Source organism: Callorhinchus milii, unplaced genomic scaffold (assembly GCF_018977255.1).
Source record: "Callorhinchus milii isolate IMCB2004 unplaced genomic scaffold, IMCB_Cmil_1.0 Scaffold19, whole genome shotgun sequence".
NCBI classification, from domain to species: Eukaryota; Metazoa; Chordata; class Chondrichthyes; order Chimaeriformes; family Callorhinchidae; genus Callorhinchus; species Callorhinchus milii.
Genome location: NW_024704760.1, coordinates 10,246,148 through 10,271,886, shown reverse-complemented (window position 1 = coordinate 10,271,886; position 25,739 = coordinate 10,246,148). Strand labels below are relative to the sequence as shown.

Here is a 25,739-nt window from a genome sequence, read left to right as displayed (position 1 = left end):
ATTACCCCAGGAAAAGCGATCCGCCAATCGACTGACAACCGGGTTCCTACTGACTGCTGGTAAACAGAGGCGTGTGGAGTGAGGAAACTTGCTAAGGTTTCACCCCGGCTGGGAATCAAACACAGGCCCTCTCGCTTGTGAGGCGAGTGCTCTAACCATTGAGCCACAGGACTCCGTTTAAGATGTAGCCATGAAAAGGTAAGTCGGTTGTTTAGGAGACGGCAAGTAAAGTTAATAAAGATTTCAGTATCATAAAGGTTTTGCACTTTCCAACAGTGTCTGAAAAATATGATGTTCGGTTCCATATATATTTTAAAAAATGAAAATAAGTAAGCGAAAATATCTCAGCTATATCACTTTGCTACGTAAACAGTTTTCAATACCTTCCTCTCTCTTCAGCATTAACTTTTCTGTTGAGGAAAAAATATTAAATATTTAATAAATTTGAAATAAAAATAATAACATTTGAGGACCTCTCAGAGCCCTTAAATTAAGTTCGGTGACTGTGTAGTGACTGTGTATTTTGTGGGCAGTTCTGTTTTACACACAGTGACGTCCCCATGAACAGGCATGAAGTGACCGAGGGTGGGGTGGGGGTGGTGAGGACACCGGGTGAGAAAGAGAACCCTTCTCAAGTGTCCTCTCTTCTCTCTTTTCCCGACAGCGCAGCAGGAGATATTTAACATTGAAGGATGGTGTCTGACAGTAGGGTGTTCCCTCCCCCCAGCACTGCGCTGGATTGTCAGTTTAGACTATATAAGTTCCGAGTCCCCAATGTATGTATGTGTGTGTGTGTGTGTGTGTGTGTGTGTGTGTGTGGTGGGGGGGCTCAAACCCACATTCTGACTCTGAAGCAAGAGTACAAGCGGCTGAGCCAGGCTCATATATATATATATATATATATCAACATGTAAACCTACAGCATTCCACCTCAAAGCACATTGAGATGTCCTCCCTGATATGACTGACAATGCGTGAATGTGAAATTTTGCTGTTGTTTTAATTAACGAGTTGATTTTTCATGAACCTTTTTCTTTTGTGATGCTTTTAACCTTCTCCACAGCTACGAGCGGAAACGAGAAAAGAAAAAATTGGAGCTACTAAGCAACAGGTAATAATTATCATTGTATTCAACACAAAATAATAAAAAATAAATAATAATAATTTGGTAACTCAATCCACGGCTGTTTGTGGGACGCTGCTGTGCGCAATTGGCTGTCGCGTTTTACCCATAAAACATACAGTCAATTCACTTTACAGTATATTCTGTGCTTTGAGACGTCTAGAAGATGTGATAAGGCGCAATAGCAAATGTATTATTATTAACAACGTGTATGACACACATGCAGAAACCTGTTACCATGATCAGCTGTGTGTGTGTCTGATACACACGAGCAGAAACCCATCAGTCCAATCAGCCATTGTCTGACACACAGACAAACCGATAGTTCTTATGATTACGGGAGTGACATATAATATCTGAATGTTTACCATCGGACAGGTTCTTATTTTCTCGGTCTGCTCAAAACAAATTAATATCCTTGTTATTTGTTTGGGTTAGCTCCACTGGCCTCTCATCACACACAGGATACAGTTCAAGATCCTGGTCCTCACCTTCAAAGCCCTCCACAGCCTTGCTCCTCCCTACCTTTGTGACCTCCTATCCCCATTATCAACCTATCTGTCCCTCTGCTCATTGGGCTCCGGTCTGCTTCACATCCCCCGCCTTGCTCACCCCACCATTGGGCCTTCAGCCTCTCTGCCCCCACCCTCTGGAACACCAACCCACAGTGCCTTTGCCTCGCCCCCTCTATTGCCTCCTTAAAAACCCGTCTCAAAATCCTCCTCTTCGACCGTGCCTTCGATCATCCTCCTAGCCCTACCCTCTCCGCTCTCCACCCCTCCTCATCCCAACCATCAGCTCAGATGCGGATCCCTGTCTGTCACGCGCCTTGGGACGACCTCCTGACGTGAAAGGCGAGTTATAAATGCAGTTTGCTCCTGTTGTTATTTCTGACATCTCCAGCTAATCTCTATTCATTCAATGTTGAGGAAAATCATTATATTCCATCTCTAAAAGCTGATCATAAGCACAGATTCGCACAATGAAAACAGACTCTGGTAACAATATAAGTCAATTTGGCGCAAATATATGCCAAATGGGTAAAGTCATGTCTTTTGTGCTGCAGTAAACGCCTGATAACTCGTCTCTCCGAGGGAAAGGGGCTCAGTGATGAGTTATCAGGAGCGGCGAGTTAGCCATGTGTAGGAATACATCAATAAATGTGGTCGGGATATTGACAACATGATGACTTAAGTGGAAGTGACTAGTGAAGCCATGGTCGAGCTATCAGGAGTTTAGTGTGAGTCACACAAAAAAANGTCAGACCCAGAGTTGTAGAGATCTCTGTCAGCCGCACATGGAGTCCTGTGGCTCAGTGGTTAGAGCACTCGACTCGCAAGCGAGAAGACCTGGGTTCGATTCCCGGCAGGGCGAAACGTTGGGCAAGTTTTCTTACTCCACACACCTCTGTTTATCCAGCAGTAAGTAGGAACCTGGTTGTTGATTAGCGATTGCTTTTCTGGGGATAATAATTCCTTCAAAAATAATAAAAATGCGATCACTCAATCCACGGCTGTTTGTGGGACGCTGCTATGCAGCTGCCGTGTATCGCCCACAAAATACTGAGTGGGGGGGAGGGGGGGGGAGTCAGGAGAGTCATATGTTCATGCAGAGTTTACAATTTTGTGTTAGAAGTGTTGGTGACAAAGTTGTATGATGATAAAAGAAAACAGCCAAAATATCTTATTAGCAAATATCTTATTAAACACAAAATAATGACACTTCAATAAGATTTGAACAGAAATTAGCTACTTATCCACCTAATTGTCCCTGCAATCTTTTACAGTCTTTTATATCTGAAACCAGAATATTTATCTTAGAGCAGCGGTGTAGAAATAATAGTAATAACAACATAAGTTTGTTATAGTGCCTCAGATTGGGAGTGAGGTTTAACATCTCAACCAAAGGACGACATCTCTGACAATTTTGCTTTCCCTTTTCTCCTCCCCCCCATTTCCACTTTAGTTAATTTTCAGTAGATTAAAATATTCACCCCAATGAGAGGAACAATCAGGAACTGATCCACAACAGAGAACAATCAAAGCTAAATGTGCATTACAGTACTCATCAATCAAGGTGAATGTCTGTGGTTTTCAGACCCACCTTGCTCTAATTTGATTACGTCCATTGCTGTGAAAAGAAAAATGTTTAAAAGTTTATTGCTTCCAGCGGTCTTCAGTTTCAGAAAGGAACGGTAAAAGTCCCCACCTTCACCACCACCCAGAGAGACAAACTCCCTTCGCTTTTCCTGACAGCGCTCTGGGAGATGTTTAATGTTCGCCCGAACAGGGCACAGACAGATGGGAGTGAGGATTAACGTCTCATCTGAAGAATGGCGTTTTTGACAATGCGGTGCTCCCTCCCCCCAGCATCCCCGACGTATGTATGTGTGGGGAGGGGTGGGGGCTCCAGACCACAACCTTCTGACTCGGATTCGGGAGTGTGAGAGACTGAGCCAGGCTGGACACCCATTGACTACATCACAAGCATTGACAAACTAAGAGGCCAAAACAAATTATCATCATATAGTGATCATATAACATAAAGGATTCAGTGAACCTATAGTTGGTAAAGTCACTGCAGTTTTCTCTTCTGTAGGAATAAATGAATACATTTGTCTCTAGGCCTGGATTGTGAACTGTGTCGCATTTCTTAATAACATTTTATTTTATTCCAACAATGGCAGGCCACCTTTCCAGGACCGTCTTCAGCCATTGCCCGCCAACCCTCTGTCACTCACTGCTTCTATCCCTCTCGTTATCCCTCTTCACATCCCACTTGAAGCTTTTCCTCTTCGACCTGGTCTACAGTCAACTCCCCTCCCTTTCGCTCGGTATCAAACTCTGCCACCGGACAGCACTGCAAGACACTGCCCCGAATTACACTCGTATCAGTTTAATAAGCCGGACAGTCAAAAAGCCCTGACTGTCCATCGCCCTGGGACGTCTTTCCGACGTGAAGGGTGCTGTACAAGTGTAATTTGTTACTGTTGTTGTGGGCATGTGTTGCTCCGGTTGTAAAGGAGAGGAGGTCACACGAGCAGAGAAACACAGCACCAAGTGTGACCAACCAGAAGGAAGGAAAACTTTAAACACATTTGAACTTTTCACTTACTTTCAGCACGAATCTGCTTTTCACACTCAGCGAGTTCTAAAAAGAATACAAGAAGCATTTTGTTATTTTCACTCCGCTCATAATGCTCTTACAAAGCACAGGAGCCCATTCAAAATGTGAAACAAATCAAACTCTGTTTTTCAAGTCAAAGTAGCCTCGTCTCCTGTGTTAGTCTCACTTTCTACCTTATTTATTTGCCCCAGGTTTAGTTGGAGTGGTGTTTGAAATATAAAACATTGAGGGATTTTTACCCCACCAAATAAAATAATAATAATTTATGCAACTGATATAGCACATTATATCTACAATATTTATGTATATATTTTATATGTTTTAATACATATATATATATTATTTTAATCCACATGCAGACACAATCTAATTTCCACGAACAACTAAAACGTAAAATGCCTGCTGTTGGCAATGCCCTCTGTGCATTTACTCCTCAACCTCTACCTTTTCTCTTTTCTTCCAGTTCATTTTCTATAGAAAAAAAATCATTTCAATGTTTATTTTCCAACCATTTTCCGTGACTATTTGTTCAAAAAGAAAAAGACAATAGTCAAACAGCCTCAATGTGGTTTGTGTACAGCGCAGCACAAATGAGTACATTACTCCCCCTTTGACAGGCGTTTTTACACAACAGAACCGTGCAAATTACACAAAACTATAAACTGTTTAATTTACGATCAAACTAAAGCCAGGCATCGGGCGCCAGTTTCTTCCCGCTCACATTTACAACCAGGTTAGTCATCAAAGAAACAGAGAAACCAAACAGGAAGGCAAAGGAAATGTGTGCAACTATATATATGATACATATGAGTGTGAGATTGTATCACAAACGTTTACAATCTGCTATTAATTCACATCCTCCAGGCCGAATTCGGCCCATAGGCCGCCATGCTGGTTTTACATAAATATGATTTTTCTCACTTAAAATGTCCTCTCGATTGTCCTCTGTGAATCGAACAGTAAAATAAAAAAAGTATTATTATTAAAAAATATTTTTTATAAACATCCTTATGTTCCGTCAATCCAATAATTGATGATGGTGCCTTTCATAATAATAATTTCGCCCACAAAATATGGTCAACTCACTCGACAGTAGATTCTGTGAAGCGCTTTGAGACGTCTCGAAAACGTGATAAGGCGCTTATCAAATGCCAAGGATTATAATTATTATTTATAATCCTTGCATTTGATGTTAACACCTTATCACGTCTTCGAGACGTCTCCAAGCGCTTCACAGGATACGCTGCAAAGCAGAGCGAATGGATATTTTATGGACGAGATGTGATGTGTCTCATTTCATGTTGGGAAGACATCATGAAGCAGTTGGAGGATCTTACTGTAGAGTGGGGTGACTGTGTGGGTTTTGTGGGCAAACGGGGAAGCCCATTTTTGTTTTCATTTTCAAGGGGATTGTCGGCCAATACCCCAGGAGAGAGGGAGAGAAAGAAAGGGAGAGAAAAACTCAATTCCCAAAGGATTAAATTAAATAATGAAACATTCACTTGAACCTTAACTCTGAATTCAATCTCACCTTTCACTTTACACCTTTTTAATTCTGGGAATCGGGAGAGGGAAAGATTGGTGAATGGAGTTGTTTTTTCTGTTCATCATATAATTGTTTTATGATACACAAATATGTTAGATTGGTATACAATACATAGAATACATCATAGAATGCCCAGAGGATAAGACTGTCATTGTTATGGAAAAAGCAAACCCCAAATTTCAGTGTTTAAATTGTGATTGCTCCAAACTCAATGACATTAATTGCGTGAATTTACAACAGAATAATAATAATAATCCTTGCATTTAATAAAACGCTTCACAGGATATGCTGTAAGGTGAATAGATTGTGTATTTTAGGGGCGAAACATAAAGGCTGAAAAATGAAAGAGAAACGACGTGGCAGTGGTATCATCAAGATCCTAGGAAACTACCTTTCTTTTTCTTTTCCAAATTCTTCTCTGCAAATAAAATTAATAATGTTTAAATGTGTGTGTGGGGGGGAGAGGGGGGGAAAGAATAAGCTGTCATAACTGGACAAGAGTGTGTGTTGCGAGGCAGTATGGTTTCTGATTGACACACCGTTAAGAGTTTAGGTTTCCCAGCACTACAGTGAGGAACAGCAACAGGGCAGCAAATATCATTGCCACAAGCTCAAAAAAAATCTTAACTCGGTATCAAAGCTCACCCTCACCTGCTTCCTTGAGATCTGTCTGGCATTTGGTTAGTTCTGTGAAGCAAAATATGAATTAATTATAATTACATCCTGATATGATAATGTGTGAGATATATTTGACTTCCTCTATTTACTTTTTATAACCAGGATTTTTAAAGCGTAATCTCTCATTGTTTGTGATTAGCCCAAATTAAATATAACAAACCACATGGTTTTACTGTTCATATCAATCACTATTGCCACTTATCATGCAATTGTTTTATGATCTATAAATCTATAAATATATTAGATTGATATACAATACATTAAATATATCATAAATGTCCAGAGGATATTTCAATTCAAATCTCTAAGACGATGTAAAGTCTGTACCACTGTTAAGGAAAAAGAAACCCAAATTACAGAAAGTGTTAAAATTGCCTCCCCCCCACACTCTCTGGATACCAACCCACAGCTTGGGTGCAAACCCTTAACTGTCCAGAGCCTTGGGATGTCCTCCCGCCGCGAAAGCCACTCTATAAATGTCATTTGTTGTTTGTTATTCAGCACCAGTGACGTGTGCGGCATCTTGGAAGCCTGGACAGTACCTGAGCTTGACACCGCGCCAGAGAGAGAGAAAGAGAAAGAGATACAGAGAGAGGGGATGAGCGTAGGTGAGGTCGAAGAGGAAAGTCTTTAGGTGTGATGTGAAGATAGGTAAAGAGGGGGCGATCGGGGGGGAGGGAGGACGTGTTGAGGCGCTAATTGAGTTGAGATGGGAGGGGACGGGATTTCACCCAAGCAGTTAACAAATCGTTTATCTTATCTTACTGGCAGCTATGATCTCTTCATCACACTTCTCTCGTTCTGCAGGCAGCAAGTCAAGGCCATCACTGAGCACATCAGCTTCGACACAGTAAACATTTGCTTCACATCAGGTCAAATCATCCTGCGCGGGGAGGGGTGGGATTTCCTCGGGGGGAACAGGTAAGCTGGGTCTTTTCAGGGCTGAACTGGCTCCAAGGTGATATGTTTGGCTGCGGAATGTCAGAATCGAGTCGTCCCTCTTTGCTGGTCTCTAGTCCGGTTCATGGGGCCAGGCGGGTCCACAGTATTCCATGGCACTGCTGATGATAGCACAGCCCAGCCTGGCTCATGGGCAGGACGAGGAAGAGCAGGGAACCCTCCCACTCAACTCAAGCGGGGCAGGCTCGAGGGGCTGAATGGCCTACTCCTGCCCTAGTTCCTATGTTCCAACTTCGGTTAGCTCTGGAAGCCAATGCCTTAATGAGTAGCGTGACCCCAGCTGGACAAGCAGTGGGAAAGCTCGCCAGGCCCTGCTATTAATGACAAGCTGTGTGGTTTTAGCTGGTTAAACTTCGGTTACCCCAAAACAAGTGTATTGGTCGCACGGCTGACCAATAAAAAACAATTTTTTGCAGCTGGGAAGCTGTTGGACTTGTGTAAGATTGTAAATCATTGTTATCACCTTTGTCTTTCGTTGCTATGGCCTCCTCTGCCCAGTAAAACAATAATTAATGGAACTGAACATATAACAAAACACAGCCGTCAGAATATCAAACGGGAAGGTTAGTGACGTTGGTAGCAACAATGTGATATTTATATTGCTCAACAATTGCCATAAATATAAAGCCTAATGAGATTTCTGGATCATAAGATAAACAGAATTCAGGACTCCACGAAAAGAAAAACTGTAAAAAAAAGCAGGAAATTTGAAAAACAATATTATCTGCCCATTTGCCCGTCTGTCCGTCTGTCTGTCTGGAAAAACACAATCCATATTTTCCATACCAGTAATTTTCAAGTTTTCTTTCACTTTCTCCAAGTCTACAACAGGAAAGACAAATTCTTCAGCTATTTGTTTATACGTCTGTCTGTTTACAATTTCCCTTGTTTCTGGTGAATGCCTTGATCGTCTTTTGTTTGGGAGGGTGTGATTATCTATTATCTGCCTGTGTGTCTGGGAGTGTTTGCGTAGATGTGTGTGTGTGTGTGCCTTTTGTGTTGATGCGTCTGTCTGTATTAATGTCTGGGGAGTCATTATCTAGTGTTCATTTGTGTCCATATTTCAGATATAAAATTAGCCACAGTATAACTGAAGTGATCAGTATAAAAAATATTTTCAATCATTAATCTAGCCTTACATGTAATTAGAACAAATAAAATAACATTTATATTGTGAGGTTCCCCCCACACCCCCCCACCCGAGCCGTTCGCCCTGAATATGTTTCTATTCCCACCCCCCCCCCACACTCCGCTACTCCCACTCTGTCCTTCTTTCCCACCGCCCTCTCGCCTTCTCTCTCTCCTGGACCCCATCATTACCTCCATCTGCTCCAGCCTGGGCATCCTCCGCCAGGCCAATCGTGGCTTCTGGAGTTGGTTTGTCCAAAAGTAGCCACACCAACTGTCCCATCGCAGCAATCGCCTCCAGCTCCCTCATGTATACCCTCCCCAACTTTCCCTGCTACTCAAACTCCATGATCAATTCTTCCCCACGACCTCAAACCCTCTCTATACCACTCTCCCCATCACCGCTCCCCCACCAGCAAAATTATCCACATTTCCCTCCAAAATGTCCTCTCCCTCTCCAACAAAGCCCTCACTATCCATGACCTCACCCTGGATGAGCACATGGTTGTTCTTGGGCTTACGCAAACCTGGCTCTCCCCTGATGATCCCATCCCCTTCGTTGAAGCTTCCCCTCCTGGCTACATCTTTCAAAACACCCCTCGCCTCAACCTATGTGGCAGTTGGGTGGCCCTCATCTCCCAAGCTTCCCTTGGTCTATCCCCCTATTTCTCTGGCTGTTTCTCCCACCTTGAGCACCTCACCCTCTACCATCCCTCCTTTCTCTGCCTCAAAATCCTCGTAATTTGCCAGCTCCCCCAAACCTCCTGGCTCCTTCCTCACTGATATCTCCCGTCTCCTCTCATCCCTGTCCCTCTGCACTGAACACCTGCTCATAATGGGTGATTTCAATCTCCACCTAAACTCCCACATCCTCGGATTTCACTGCCCTCCTCTCCTCCCTAAACCTCACCCTCCACATGAACTCACCGACCCACAACCCTGGCCTCTCCCTCGACCTCATCATCGCACATGGCCTTGACATTTCTGACCTGTCAATCACGGACAAGGCCATGTCGGACCACTTTCTCATCACCCTCACTTCCCACATCCCCCTCCCCTCTTCCAAACCCTCCACCATTTTTTTTTGCCCCTGAAAAAAGCTTCCCCCCGAGTCCCTCACAAAGGCCCTCTCTCCCTCAGGTCTCCTCTCCCACTGGCCCTCCACCCACAGCCATCCCGAAGCAGCCGTCAAGCTGCTGAATGACCGTCTCACCACAACCTTCAATTCCTGGCTCTGCTGAAATCCAGGGTTGTTTGCAAACCTGCCCTCTCCCCCGGTACAGCAGTCATCTCCGCTCACCCAAAACAAAAACATGGATGCTCGAGCACAGATGGCAGAAATCCAGCCTCACGATTCATCACCAGCTGTGGCTCGAGCACCTCTACGCCTACCACCTCTCTCATTCACAGCCAAAACTGACTTTTAATCGAAAACAGCCACTGTTAAGAGCTACGAGACACTACCCTGCGTGGAGGGTGCTATATAATTGCAAGTTTTTGTTATTGTAAAACCTTATCAACATTTACCTTCAGTTTGTTTAATCTTATTTTCCTCTGTAGGTATTGAACAAGAATTAAAATTTACACACAGACACATATACATATTATATGTATATATACAGATAATATATTATGTATATGTATGTATATAATATATAAATATGTAGTCATGTCACTAGCAACTGAGCAGGAAAATATTATTTTATTATTTTAAACTCAGAAACCTCTTCCCTACCTGCTTCCTTTAGTTTAGTTTTACACTTTTCCAGTTCTGAAAAACAGAGTGATTTTTTTGTTACATAACACAATAGTGTCATGAATTGGGGACAACTCTTCTCCCACTGTATTAGTATTTCAGATAGAAACTCACAACCACCATCACAACATGAAGCCACTGAGACCCCGACCCCAACACAAACAATGACACATTTGAGCACAACAACACAGTGTGATCTAACTGATTCCTCGCAAACTGATGTATCTGAGGATATATGTGAGGAGAGACACTGTGAAACAAGAACTGATCAGAGCAGAACCGTAATCGTGTCTTCTCACAAGAAAAGTATTCAGGTCAAAGCAACTGAAGCCAAAGAATGTGATATTGATCAAATTTTAAAGCTCACCTGTCTCTGCAGTTCCTGTTTTTAATTCTATTTTTGAAAAGCCATAACATTAGTTTAGATTGAAGGAATTCTTCAATGGGAAATGTAGATACTTTGGGAGTTTCTCCTAATTATTACTCAATCGCTTCACAAAGATGTGGTCGGATAATAATAATAATAATAATAATAATAATCCTTGCATTTGATATAGCGCTTTTCACGTCGGGAGGACGTCCCAAAGCGCTTCACAGAACACACTGTAAAGTGAATTGACTGTATATTTGTGGGCGAACGCGGCAGCCAATTGCGCACAGCAATTAGTGTTTTACAAAACTCAGCCATAAATGTGAGTTTGATACAACAGATCGAACACTAACAAACAAAATTCCGCCTGAACATTTAACACAATAATTTGGGCTTACTTGCTGTGTCCTCGTCCTCTGCAACAACCTCTTGCTCTAAAGCCCAAGCAAAGAATCCATTAAGCACTGCGTGAGAATACACTCATTGCCTGTTGCTGACTTTGCCCCCTTGAGCCGGGCAGCCAGAAAAGAAGTCGAGAGAAACAGAACCACCAAGTGACGACCTCATGTAACTAATAATACAAGAGAACACAGTGAGGAAAGGTGAAAGGGTGAGAAGTTAAGAAGTGTTTGCAGTTTGGTATTATGTGCTGGGCGCTGCACTTGGGAAAGGATAGACTCGACTCACAACAAGGATGTTGACATGACCCATTTCACAAGGCTTTCTGGACATGAGTCTCACCTGCCAGGACTGTGAGCTTTTTACACTCTTCTATTTCTGAAAAGCAAACAAAATATTTATGAGGTATTTTTATTTCAACAGTGAATGATTCTCTTGCTTGGGGAGAACCAAACTCCAACCTACGGCTGCCGTTTCCTTTCCAACACAGTAAGAGGAACACATCATATTCACAAGAATTATCAACACTTGAACATCCCAATGTACACACACGATGAAAGAGGTTGAGGTTAAATAACAAATATCCACACATCAATATCTATATAAACTGAGGCGTATTCACTGTTTCTCATTTCATGTGAAGATCTCTTCTTGTTCGTCTCCCACGAGCATGAGAATATAAAACATTTCAATGGAGGTGGTACCTTTACAGCAAAAGACACACATGTGACTGGTGAATTTGATGCAAAGTCTCAAATCAATTCAGTATTTACCTTTTTCTATTTCTTTAATATCCTCTTCTATATAAGCAATAGTGGGTAAACATATATTGGGTTTTGAATGCACATTGAGTGGCAACACAACAATCTGTAAAATGGGATAGTATGTGTGCGATGAGGTACTGTGACAGATGTTTATTGCTAAAGAGTGACAACAACAACAACTTGGATTTATATAGAGCCCTTCACGCCGGACGGCATCTCACAGCGTTTCACAGTAAAGCATCCCGGGGACGAGCCAAAGGGAAGGGGGGGAGCCAGGGGGAGGGGAGGGGGGAAGGTGACCAAAGTCGCGCTCGAAAGGAAAGGTCTTCAGCTGAGACCTGAAAATAGGAAGAGAGGGGGTGAGGCGAAGGGAGTGAGGAAGGGAGTTCAGAGCCTCGGGGCATAGTTGCTGAAGGCACGGCCGCCAAGGGTGGAGCGAAGGATTCGGGGGAAAAGGAGGAGGCCAGACCCGGTGGAGCGAAGGTAACAGGCACTGTGTGAGAAGAGAGGAGGTCAGAGAGGTCGGGGGTTGCAGAGGAGTGGAGGGATTTGAAGACAAGAGTGAGGATCTTGAAGTCGATCCTCTCAGGGACAGGCAGCCAATGCAGTCTGGCCAGGACTGGGGTAATCGGGGAGCAGAGTTTGGTGCGGGTAAGAATGCGGCGGCAGAATTCTGGATGACCTGGATTTTATAATGGTAGTGGAGGGGAGACCAATGAGGAGGGCATTTGAATAGTCCAGCCAAGAGGTGACAAAGGCATGGACCAGGGTTTCAGCGGCGTTTGGGGTAAGGTATTAGCGGAGACGCGCGATTCGACGGAAGTGGAAGAAAGCGGTGCTGGTGGGGGACCGGATGTGGGGGAGAAAGGATAATTGGGGGTCGAACCTGATGCCTAGGTTGCATACGGTTTCGGACAGTTTTAGGGGGAGGTCAGGTTGCTGGGTTACAAACAACCAGACATTTTAAATAAGTAAAAAACATTCATACTTAGGGCAGTAATTTCTTCAAGCTCATCATCTTCTGGAAAATCGACAAGAAGTCTATGAAGCATTTGTGTCATTCAGTCATTGCTGTTTTGCAACGTCCAATATTTTGCTTTTCCACAGTCAGCGCCAAACCCAGGAGAAGAGCATCACAACACACACAGAAATGGGAACCCAAATAAATGTATGTTGAATTGAATTGAAATGTACCCTGGAGGTGGGAAATAACTAACCAATATCGTAAAACTTACAACCAAGAAAGTAACTACCTTTCTTCTTTACATCCACCGGTTTCTTTTCCTCTCTTGGTTTGGCTTCATCTGCTTTGTCTGGTTCTTTTCCTTCTTCTGTTGGAGTCAGATTTCTCAGTATATTTTTAATGTTTTGCTCAGCATAAAAACACAAAGTGAGGCTCAAAGAGCCAAGATGACAAACAAGAATAAATTGTCACTTCTAATAATTAAACCTCTTATTAAACCTGTCCCCATATCAACCCGCCCGTTCCCTCTGGCACTGGCCTGCTCCACATCCCCCGCCTGTCCCACCCCACCATCGGCAGTCAGGCCTTTAGCCTTTCTTCCCGTACCCTCTGGAACTCCATCCCATATTCCCTTTGCCTCGCTCCCTCTCTTGCCTCCTTCAAGGCAAGTTTCAAGATCCTCCTCCTCGATGTTCGGCCACCCTCCTGCTCTCGCTACCCTCCACCCTCCCCAATCCCGACCCCCCAGCTCGGATCTAAATCCCTGACTGTCCAGCACGTTGGGATGTCCTCCTAACTTGTAAGGTGAAGTACAAACGTAATGTTGTATTGTAAAAGTTATATTCTTACTCGCAGCTTTTAGTCTTTTCTGGCAAGTGGTTAGCTCTGCAAAGCAAACACAGCTTAACGTGAGCAATTAGAATTCCATTTAAACATAGTTGAATGGTGTAAGCTACAGTCGATGGTCAATTGAGTTGAAGGTATTAAAGTTCTGCGCTTGATATTAGTCTGTAAAACAGCTTTTGTTGTCCAGTTTTACAGTTGGTCAGGAAAGGAAACAACAGGCCACGTTTCAGGTGATCATGTTGCATAAAGCAAATAGCAACAACAGCAGCAATAACTTGCATTTATACAGCGCCCTGACAGCGCAGTCGTGTCCTGGAGTGCTTCACAGTGGCAGAGGTCTTTTAGGTGGGATTTGAAGGTGGGGAGGGTGGTGGCAAGGTGAAGGGATTGAGGGAGAGATTTCCAGAATTTCAGGGCTCAGTGGCTGAAGTCACGGCTATCGGTGGTGGAGTGGATGGCACAGGGACAAACTGGAGGCCAGAGCCAGCCGAGCAGTTCGGAGAGGTCGGGAAGTGCAAGGGCTTGAAGGGATTTGATAACGAGTGAAAGGATCTTGAAATTGATCCATTTGGTGAGACCTGATAGCAAGTGGATGGCAATACCTTTTTCTCTTTCAGTAAGTAGCTTCTCTATTGGGGAAAACAATAATTAACAGACAGCGAACTATGACCCTTGAACGGGAAAACTGAAATAAATGATTAGTTACGTACATCATTTATATCATAAACAGAATTAAATTATACATAATGATGAGGGGAATTGTTCTCTTTCTTGGAAAAGAAAACCAAGTTATGTTTTTTCTTCACCTTTTTCTTCCAAGATGTCATCAAACATCAAAAATTCTAACAACAGACAAGCAAAAGGAGACTTATCAACACTTATTCTTCTGGCTACATAAACAATAACAATAATAATAAATCTTGCATTTGTATAGCGCCAAAGCATATCTTTCAGACAACTCAAAGTGCTTCACAGTATATAATGTAAAGTGAATTGACTGTATATTTTGGGGCGAAGCGGCAGCCAATTCCACACAGCAGCGTCCCACAAACAGTCGTGGATTGAGTGACCAAATTATTAATATTATTATTATTTTGAAAGGATTATTACCCAAGGAAAAGTGACATGCCAATCGAGTAACAAATATGTTCCTACTTACTGCTAGGTAAACAAAGGCGTATGTAGAACGGAAACTTGCCCAAAGTTTCGCCCTGACGGGAATCAAACTGAGGTCCTCTCACTGGTGAGGTGAGTGCTCTTACAACAAAGCTACAGATCAATACATATGTGTCTTTACCACATCAATGAAGTATCTGAGAATAGTTTCTAAAATATATACTGGAACTTTATAGCAACGTAGGGTGCAGGTACAATACAAATTGGGATCATTGGAATTTACCTTTGAACTTCTTCCTGTTCGCCTTTTCTGCTCAAATCAACACAAATATTCACATTATTTCTCACTGGTCAAACAGTCATTTGCAGGTGGTGAAGCCTTGGTCACCAAACTGCAGGTTGATAATACAACATGTCCTTATTTCCTTACATATCGGCCAAACTATGTAATCGGCTGCAGTTAAGAACAGTGTATGCACCGCACATGTTCTTTTCTTAGTATCTTTACACATATCAACCACTTTCTCACCTAATTTATCCAGTGTCATTTCACACGCTTTCCGTTCTGGAAATCACATTATAATTCTTTGTGTTAATGGAAAACTAGCAGCCCTACAAACTGTGCAAGTGTATTCTTCCATAAAATTGCAGTATTAAATTAATCTCAAATAGATTAAACTGCAAAAAGAACAGTAATTGAAGATAAAAAAATTCTGAAAATCTATGAAATCTTGATCTTTTCTCAATACATACCGTCTTGTAACATGATCAGTTTTTTCACTGTAAAAATAATTATGTACAAATATATATGAAAAGGCATAATTTTTGATTAATTGATTTTGAATTAATTCAACTCACATCAATTATGTTCACTTGTAAAATAATCAAATATTAGTTCCCACGGATCGTAATGTAAAGCATCCAATCTACCTTCTGGTGTTAGTTTATCATAGGCTGTTTCTTCTAATGGAATAAAAAGGATCAGAATATCTGATTTGCAAAGGGCCTGAACTACAAAACCAAATGTAAATTGTGGCGGATTTGATAACATGGCAGAGCTCAAGAATATGTTTTCCAACACAACGATCGTTCAAAGAAATACAACACATTGTTCAAGGAACTTCTGATCATAAGGGCAACAAATACATCACATCCAACGTGTGTATAGATATGTAGACTTTATACTCACGCGCAGCTTTCAATTCTTTCTGACAATCAGCCAGTTCTGAAAAACAAACATTCAGGAGAAATTACTATATCACAATAAGAGAAACACAATTAAAGCTTTATTTACAATGCTATTGCACTAATATCTATTAAACTGTACCACAAGTAAAACAATACATCAGCAAAATACCAATTGGATCATATTATAACAACAGCTCCTCATAATCTACCTGCTTTCTTCTTCTCCAGAACCTCTTCTGTAAAATTGATCAAGCTTAAAGGATTACTGATGAAATGCTTCCCTTCAAAACAACCTACAAAGCGCGGGAGGTTGTGAGAATGGTGTAGCACAGACGGAGATGTTTCAGGTTACATTCACAATAATAGTATATCAGAGGAAAGTAAATACACAATTATCTGCCGATTTGCCATCTGTGCGTGTGTTGGATTTGCAAACTTTTAAAAGGGTTCAATATACAGAGTTATAAGCATTTTAAAATTCAGAGGTTGTTATTTTCAGTGTGGAAATGGCAATAAAGAACAACTTTCAATCTGATGAAAACTTGCATTCCAAAGAGTTACCTAAATATAAATGTTGTCCTTACCTAAAGCTTTTATATTTTTGTCGTCTACAAATCAAACATGGAATCCATTAATTATTACGTCATCAAATCTTGCATTTGATTCAGCACCGAAAGAGAAACACTCTCAAAGCACCTCACATGGAATTATTCACGGCCATTTAAAGGCATAGACTGCGCAGCAATATCCAACATCCATAATGCTATTGAGTAATTTAACTGGAGGATTTTTGCTGTTTTATTTGTCAGAAAGAAGCGATTTTCTCCAAGATTCCTGGTCAGCAAAGATTTATCATTATTGCATCAATATGCAGCCAATTTTACAAATTTCAACAATACAATAATTTTGCTTACTGCCTTTCTTCAGCCTTTCTTTCAACTCTTTTAGTTCTTGAAACAAAACAGAAATTTATGCAACACTTTTATTGGAATCAGTTTTAACAATTGGTAACTTAGCGCTGTTTTACTTGTATCCTGGAAGATATATCAATTGAAACGGTATCACTTTTCCTCTTTACTAACATAATAATAATCAATCGGAAACAGTGCACTATGGCTGTTAATAATAATCCTTGCATTTGATATAGTGCTTTTCATGTCAGGACGACGTCCCAAAGCGCTTCACAGAACACACTGTAAAGTGAATTGACTGTATATTTGTCGGCGAACGCGGCAGCCAATAGCGCACAGCAATGTCCCACAAACAGTCGTAGATTGAAAATGACCAATTTATTATTGGTTTTGGTTTTGGAGAGATTATTGCTGTTCCAATAGCAATGGCACTCATTCTTGAAATTAAATAGAAAAGAAAACATGGACATTGCCAAGTTTCCAACCTTTTTCTGCTGCTTTTAGATCCGTCTGACATTTGGTTAGTTCTGAAATCCAAAAAGTGAATTGGTTAAATATTTTTATTTCAACCGGTTAATGGTCAATTTTGGATTCAGCAATTTTCAACTGATGTAGAACCAGAGAAGATTAATCTGGAGAGAATTTTAGTAATAGAATGAAGATTGCCCTTCGCACATTCCTGTTTATTCTTCCATAATAAACAACCAAATCATTTCCCGATGTTTGCTCTACTTTGATCATCCATTGTAAAATATGTCTTGTTATCCTTCTTAAATTACTCGACATAAATAAGCTTGATCTATTTTCACCAATTTTCACATCGTGAGCAGCAAACAAGATAAGATCCTTCTCCAAATCTTTAAATGAATTATATATTCTTACTTGCTGCTTTTATCTCTTCTTCACAAGTGTCTCTTTCTGAAAAAGAACATTTGATGAAGCAAATTTGTCTAAATCAATCGACAGATGGCTTCAGATTGTGTTATCGACTGCCTCTCCGAAGGAGGACAAACACAAGGAGAGGACGATCCACGAACAACCCATTTGGTGCCTTCAATGAAGGGAGTCTGATACCGAAAGAGGAACCGAGAGATTGTAATGGATATCAGTGATCAAACGTTTGACAAATCTCCTCTCTCAGATCAATGTAATTACCTTTATCTTTCTTATCAATTGATTCCTCTGTTGAGGAAAACAAGAATTAGTGGGAATTCAAATGCTTTGCGTAATATGATCAACATCTCAAGATGTAATTTAGGGTTTTTATACAATTTCTCACTTGTATTATTTTGATATTTTGGTATGGGAATAAACTTACAAGGTTTAAAGTAAAGGGGAGTGCCAAGAAAAGCAAAATTCAGCTGTCTTCATTGGTAAAACCGATTCACTTACATTGTGATATGATCTGCACGTTATATATTATATATTAATGTTAATCAATCAATAAAATGTGATTTGTTTGAATAAAAAAACACAATCATTATTTTCATCACCTGTAGTTTTCAAGCTTTGTTTTGCTTCCTCTAATTCTAAAAAAAAAAGAAATTTCTTCAGCTATTCATCCTTGTGCATAACCTCCCTTTTATCGGGTAAATGCTTTTCCTTCTTTTGTTTGTGAGGGTGTTATTTCGTATATCTGTGAGTGTATGTGTTTATCCGTCTCTCTGTTGGTCTGTGTATATTTTGCTGTATTCCTTTATCAACTGTTCATTTGTGTCCATATTTGTGATCTAAAATTAGTACGTCTTACCCAAAACATAGTTTCAACAAAAATATTTTTCAACTATCAAGAGGTCTAAATTCCTTTTATTATTTCAAACATGTAAAATAACATTCATACTGTGATGATATTAATATTCCTATATTTCATATAGCGCATTTCACATCTTCTAGAAGTCAAAAAGCGCTTCACAGAACATACTGTAAAGTGAATTGCAACCAATTGCGCACAGCAGTGTCACCATAAATATTCGAGGGTTAAAGTGACCTTTTTTTTTATTATTGTTTTTTCTTCTGATGGATTATTATCAGGTGTGTGGAGTAAGGAAACTTGCCCAAGGTCTCGCAATGCCGGGAATCAAATCCAGGTCGAGTGAGTCAAGTGCTCTATCCACTGAGCTACAGGACACCTTGCGATGATTCTATGATCCCAGACTCATAGAATCACAGAAATATACAGCACAGAAGGAGGCCATTCAGCCCATCCTGTCTGTGCCGGCTCCTTTAAAAGAGATTCCAAATCAATCCCACTACCCTCTCTCTCCCGATATCCCTGCAAACTTGTCCTCCCTAAAAAATTATCCACTTCACTCTTAAAAGTCGTGATTGAATAGTCTTCCACCGCCCTTTCAGACAATGTATTCCAGATCTGATGTGAACATTTACCCGCAGTTTGTTTAATTTTAAGATCCTCTGTAAGCAAAAAACTACTATTAAAATTCACACTTATGTATATTTTCCAGTCGGTATCAATTGTATAATCAGCAAGAAAAATATCATTTCATTATTTAAACTCAGAAACCTCTTCCCTACCTGCTTCCTTTAGTTTCGTTTTACACTCTTCCAGTTCTGAAAAACATAGTAATTTTTTTCTTATGTAACGAAATAGTGTCATGAATTGGGGACAACTCTTCTCCCACTGTATTAGTATTTCAGATAGAAACTCACAACCATCATCACAACATGAAGCCACTGACACCCCGACCCCAACACAAACAATGACACATTTGAGAACAACAACACAGTGTGATCCAACTGATTCCTCGCAAACTGATGTATCTGAGGATATATGTGAGGAGAGACGTTGTGAAACAAGAACTGATCAGAGCAGAACCGTAATCGTGTCTTCTCACAAGAAAAATATTCAGGTCAAAGCAACAGAAGCCAAAGAATGTGATGTTGATCAAATGTTAAAGCTCACCTGTCCCTGCACTTTCTGTTTTTAATTCTATTTTGAAAAGACATAAAATGAATTTAGATTGAAGGATTTCTTCAATGGGAAATGTAGATACTTTGGGAGTTTCTCCTAATTATTACTCAATTGCTTCACAAAGATGTGGTCGGATAGTGTTTTACAAAACTCAGCCATAAATGTGAGTTTGATACAACAGCTCGGACACTAACAAACAAAACTCCACCTGAACATTTAACACAAATAATCTGGGCTTACTTGCTGTGTCCTCGTCCTCTGCAACAACCTCTTGCTCTAAAGCCCAAGCAAAGAATCCATTAAGCACTGCGTGAGAATACACTCATTGCCTGTTGCTGACTTTGCTCCCTTGAGCCGGGCAGCCAGAAAAGAAGCCGAGAGAAACAGAACCACCAAGTGACGACCTCATGTAACTAATAATACAAGAAAACACAGTGAGGAAAGGTGAAAGGGTGAGAAGTTAAGAAGTGTTTGCAGTTTGGTATTATGTGCTGGGCGCTGCACTTGGGAAAGGATAGACTCGACTCACAACAAGGATGTTGACATGACCCATTTCACAAGGCTTTCTGGACATCAGTCTCACCTGCCAGGACTGTGAGCTTTTTACACTCTTCTATTTCTGAAAAGCAAACAAAATATTTATGAGGTATTTTTATTCCAACAGTGAATGATTCTCTTGCTTGGGGAGAACCAAACTCCAACCTACGGCTGCCGTTTCCTTCCCAACACAGTAAGAGGAACACATCACATTCACAAGAATCATCAACACTTGAAATCCCAATGCACACACACGATGAAAGAGGTTGAGGTTACATAACAAATATCCACACATCAAAAACTATATAAATTGAGGCTTATATTCACTGTTACTCGTGTTGCGTTAAACCTCTTCTTGTTACTCTCCCACGAGCATGAGAATATAAAATATTTCTATAGAAGTGGTACCTTTACAGCAAAAGATACAGAAGCTCAGTCATAGATGTAACTGATAAATTTCATGCAAAGTCTCAAATCGATTCAGTATTTACCTTTTTCTATTTCCTTAATATCCTCTTCTACATAAGAAATAGTGGGTAAACACGTATTGGGTTTTGAATACATATTGAGTGGCAACACAACAATCTGTAAAGTGGGATAGTATTTGTGCGATGAGGTACTGTGACAGATGTTAATTCCTGAAGAGTTACAACATGAGTTTACTATGCTCAGGATCCAATAGTTAAAACTGCCAATTATCTCAGTAATCAACTGTCTATAAAAGCAGTTTCTTGAATATTTCCAACCAGTGACTTATACAGATTTACCAGAAGGTTAAACACTCGGAAATTTCGATTCTCAGTGAAGAGAAAAGCAGAATAATCTACAGTGACACAGAAGAAGGTTACAAACACCCAAACATCTTGTTTTTCAATAAAAAAATATTCTTACTTAGGGCAGTGATTTTTTCTTCAAGCGCATCATCTTCTAGAAAATTGACAAGGAATCTCTGAAGCATTTGTGTCATTCAGTCATTGCTGTTTTGTAACGTCCAATATTTAGCTTTTTCACAGTCAGTGCCAAACCCAGGAGAGAAGCATCACAACACACATAGAAATGGGAACCCAAATAAATGTATGTTGAATGGAACTGAAATGTACCCCGGAGGTGGGAAATAACTGACCAATATAGTAAAAGTTACAACCAAGAAAGTAACTACCTTTCTTCTTTACATCCACCGGTTTCTTTTCCTCTCTTGGTTTGGCTTCATCTGCTTGGTCTGGTTCTTTTCCTTCTTCTGTTGGAGTGAGATTTCTCAGTATATTTTCAAATTGTTTTCATCAGCATCAAAACACAAAGTGAGCCTCAAATGGCCAAGATGGCAAACAAGAAAAATTGGGACTTCTAACAATAAAATCTTTGCCAATATCCAACTGCCCGTTCCTTCCGCTCAGCCGGCTCTGTCCTGCTCCACGTCACCCGCCCGGCCCACCCCACCATCAGCCGTCGGGCATTCAGGCTCTCTGCCCCCACCCTCTGGATCTCCATCCCATATTCTCTTTGCCTCACTCCCTCCCTTGGCTTCTTCAAGGCATGTCTCAAGATGATACTATTTGACCTCGCCTTCGGCCGCCTCCTGCCTGACCTGCCCTCCACTCTCACTGATTCCAAAGCCCCAGGTCCCAATCACTGAATGTCCAGTGCCTTGGGATGTCCCCCCGATGTGAAAGGCGCTATTCAAATTGATTGTATTGTAAAAGCTGATTTCTTACTCGCAGCGTTCAGCCTTGCTTGGCAAGAGGTTTGTTCTGCAGAGCACATAAAATTGAAAGTAAACTATTTTGTTCTGCACTTCATATCAATCTCTGCAAAACAGCGTGTGTTGTTCAATTTTACAGCTGGTCGAGAAAGGAAACAACTGGCCACGTTTCAGGTGATCATGTCACACAAAGCAAATGAGAAATAGTAAATAATAAGAATTGTTGCATTTGATATAGAGCTTTTCACGTCTTCGAGACGTCTCAAAGCGCTTCAAAATATAATGTCAAGTGAATTGACTGTATATTTGGTTGCGATATGCAGCAGCAAATTGCGCACAGCAGTGTCCCACAGAAAGTCGTGGTTGGAAACGACTAATTTATTATTGTTTTATTTTCTTGACGGATTATTATCAGGCGTGTGGAATAAGGAAACTTGCCCAAGATTTCACCCTGTCGGGAATCAAACCCAGCTCTCTTGCTTGTGAGGCGAATCCCAGAACCACTGAGCTATAGGACTCCATGACAACAACAACTTGGATTTATATAGCGCCCTTCATGCAAAGTAGCATTCCAGAGTGCTTCACAGTGGCGGAGTCTGACAATCAGCACGGTCGGAGGAGGCAGTTGATTGTAAGCACGATCAAAAAAAAGGCCATTAGCCGTGATTTGAATGTAGGGAGGGAGTGTCAAGGGGAAGGGATTGAGGGAGGGAGTTCCAGAGTTTCGGGGCATAGTGGCTGAATGCACGACCACCGATGGTGGAGTGTGGGGGACGGAGCCAGTCGAGTGGAGGCGGCGTGTGGTGGGGTGGGGTAGTGCAGATTGGATAGGTACGGAGGTGCGAGGGACTGAAGGGATTTCCAACCGTGTGAGAGGGTCCTGAAATCCATCTGAAAGGTGAGACCTGATACCAAGTGGATGGCAATACCTTTTTCTCTTTCAGTAAGTAGTTTCTCTATTGGGGAAAACAATAATTAACGGACAGCGAATTATGACCCTTGAACGGGAAGACTGAAATAAATGATTAGTTACGTACATGATTTATATCATCAAAATAATTAAATGATATGTAATGATCAGGGAGGTTAATTAGTGCTGTGGGGAAGGGTTTAAACTAATTTCGAGGGTGAAGGAAATCAGGATGTAACATCAGAGAGGAGAAACGTTACATAGAGGGGTGGGAGAGACAAATAACAATGCAATAAGGAGTAGTCCAGAAGAAGAAGGCATTAGACGGAAGAGAAATGCAAAGCAAGATATGTTTTCTGCTCACTTTTTTCTTCCAAGTACCCATCAACTTTCCTAAATTCTATCAAAAGAAACGCAAAACGAGACCTTTCAACTCTTATTCTTCCGGCTTTATAATAATAATAATAAATCTTGCATTTGATATAGCGCCTTATCACGTGGCAACTAATTGCTCAGTCAGTCGCAGATTAAGTCAACAAATTATTATGAGTATTTTGATGGGATTATTACCCCCAGAATAGAGATCCACCAATCGATTAACACCCGTGTTCCTAACTTGTCCAACATTTCTCCCTTCCAAGAATCAAACCCAGGTCCACTCGCTTGTGAGACGAGTGTTCTTACGACTAAGCTACAGGACTCTCCTTATGAGTCTTTACCACTTCAATAAAATGACTGAGAATAGTTGGAAAACTTAACCTGAAATTTTACAGCAACGTAGGGTGCAGGTACAATGCACATTGGAGTCATTTGAATTTACCTTTCAATTTCTTCATATTCGCCTTTTCTGCTCAAATAAACACAAATATTCACATTATTTCTCACTGGTCAAACGGTCATTTGCAGGTGGTGAAGCCTTGGTCACCAAACTGCAGGTTGATAATACAACGTGTCCCTATTTCCTTACATATCGGCCAAACTATGGAATTGGTTGCAGTTAAGAACAGTGTACGCATCGAACATGTTCTTTTATTAGTATCTTTACACATATCAACCACTTTCTCACCTAATTTATCCAGTGTCATTTCACACGCTTTCCGTTCTGGAAATCACATTATAATTCTTTGAGTTACCGAGAAACTAGCAGCCCTACAAACTGTGCAAGTGTATTCTTCCATTATATTGCAGTGTTAAATTAATCTCAAATAGATTGAACTGCAACAAGAGCAGTAATCGAAGATAAAAGAAAACGTTTGAATATCTATGAAATGTTGGGCTTTTCTCAATACATACCGTCTTGTAACATGATCAGTTTTTTCACTGTAAACATAATTATGTACAGATGTATATGAAAGGACCTTATGTTTGATTGTTGAATTAATTCAACTCATATCAATTATGTTCACTTGTAAAATAATCAAATATTAGTTGCCCACGGATTGTAATGTAAAGCATCCAATCTACCTTCTGGTGTTAGTTTATCATAGGCTTTTTCTTCTAATGGAATAAAAACGATCAGAATATCAGATTTGCAAAGGGCCTGAACTACAAAACCAAATGTACATTATAGTGGATTTGATAACATGGCAGAGCTCAAGAATGTGTTTTCCAACACGACGATCGTTCAAAGAAATACAACACATTGTTCAAGGAACTTCCTGACAAAAAGGGCAACAAATACATCACATCCAACGTGTGTATAGATATGTAGACTTTATACTCACGCGCAGCTTTCAATTCTTTCTGACAATCAGCCAGATCTGAAAAACAAAGATCAGGAGACTTTACTATATCACAATAACAGAAACAAAATTAAACCTTTATTTACAATCTATTGCATTGATATCTATTAAACTGTACCACAAGTAAAACAATACATCAGCAAAATAACAATTGGATCATATTATAACAACAGCTCCTCATAATCTACCTGCTTTCTTCTTCTCCAGATCCTCTTCTGTAAAATTGATTAAGCTTAAAGGATTACTGATGAAATGCTTCCCTTCAAAACAATCTACAAAGCGCGGGAGGTTGTGAGAATGGTGTAGCACAGCCGGAGATGTTTCAGGTTATATTCACAATAATAGTATCTCAGTGTGGAAATGGCAACAAATAACAACTTTCAATCTGATGAAAACTTGCATTCCAAAGAGTTAAATTAATATAAATGTTGTCCTTACCTAAAGCTTTCACATTATTGTCGTCTACAAATCAAACATGGAATCCATTAATTATTACGTCATCAAATCTTGCATTTGATTCAGCACCGAAAGAGAAACCCTCTCAAAGCACCTCACATGGAATTATTCACGGCCATTTAAAGGCATAGACTGCGCAGCAATATCCAACATCCATAATGCTATTGAGTAATTTAACTGGAGGATTTTTGCTGTTTTATTTGTCAGAAAGAGAAGGGATTTTCTCCAAGATTCCTGGTCAGCAAAGATTTATCATTATTGCATCAATATGCAGCCAATTTTACAAATTTCAACAATACAATAATTTTGCTTACTGCCTTTCTTCAGCCTTTCTTTCAACTCTTTTAGTTCTTGAAACAAAACGGAAATTTATGCAACACTTTTATTGGAACCAGTTTTAACAATTGGTAACTTAGCGCTGTTTTACTTGTATCCTGGAAGATATATCAATTGAAACGGTATCACTTTCCCTCTTTACTAACATAATAATAATCAATCGGAAACAGTGCACTGTGGCTGTTAATAATAATCCTTGCATTTGATATAGTGCTTTTCACGTCGGGAGGACGTCCCAAAGCGCTTCACAGAACA

General features: G+C 40.6%; 1 protein-coding gene across 1 annotated transcript in view; it reads right to left on the bottom strand.

The window, feature by feature from the left end:
* The window catches only part of LOC103188142 (centrosome-associated protein CEP250-like), a 66,205-nt gene that overhangs the window by 20,944 nt on the left and 19,522 nt on the right, over positions 1–25,739 (bottom strand). The window contains exons 18-46 of the mRNA XM_042342259.1: positions 25,131–25,154; positions 24,881–24,907; positions 24,675–24,710; positions 24,415–24,447; positions 24,244–24,270; positions 24,017–24,052; positions 23,771–23,797; positions 23,315–23,350; positions 22,970–22,996; positions 22,054–22,089; positions 21,501–21,578; positions 20,388–20,423; positions 20,045–20,080; positions 19,796–19,822; positions 19,408–19,443; positions 18,369–18,404; positions 18,031–18,057; positions 16,879–16,914; positions 16,549–16,572; positions 16,174–16,200; positions 15,966–16,001; positions 15,060–15,086; positions 13,664–13,699; positions 13,104–13,181; positions 11,429–11,464; positions 11,086–11,121; positions 6,447–6,482; positions 4,238–4,273; positions 3,227–3,253 (exon numbers count right to left, since the gene is read on the bottom strand). Coding sequence (XP_042198193.1) covers positions 3,227–3,253; positions 4,238–4,273; positions 6,447–6,482; positions 11,086–11,121; positions 11,429–11,464; positions 13,104–13,181; positions 13,664–13,699; positions 15,060–15,086; positions 15,966–16,001; positions 16,174–16,200; positions 16,549–16,572; positions 16,879–16,914; positions 18,031–18,057; positions 18,369–18,404; positions 19,408–19,443; positions 19,796–19,822; positions 20,045–20,080; positions 20,388–20,423; positions 21,501–21,578; positions 22,054–22,089; positions 22,970–22,996; positions 23,315–23,350; positions 23,771–23,797; positions 24,017–24,052; positions 24,244–24,270; positions 24,415–24,447; positions 24,675–24,710; positions 24,881–24,907; positions 25,131–25,154 — 1,020 coding nt within the window. The remainder of the gene's footprint in view (positions 1–3,226; positions 3,254–4,237; positions 4,274–6,446; positions 6,483–11,085; positions 11,122–11,428; positions 11,465–13,103; positions 13,182–13,663; positions 13,700–15,059; positions 15,087–15,965; positions 16,002–16,173; positions 16,201–16,548; positions 16,573–16,878; positions 16,915–18,030; positions 18,058–18,368; positions 18,405–19,407; positions 19,444–19,795; positions 19,823–20,044; positions 20,081–20,387; positions 20,424–21,500; positions 21,579–22,053; positions 22,090–22,969; positions 22,997–23,314; positions 23,351–23,770; positions 23,798–24,016; positions 24,053–24,243; positions 24,271–24,414; positions 24,448–24,674; positions 24,711–24,880; positions 24,908–25,130; positions 25,155–25,739) is intronic.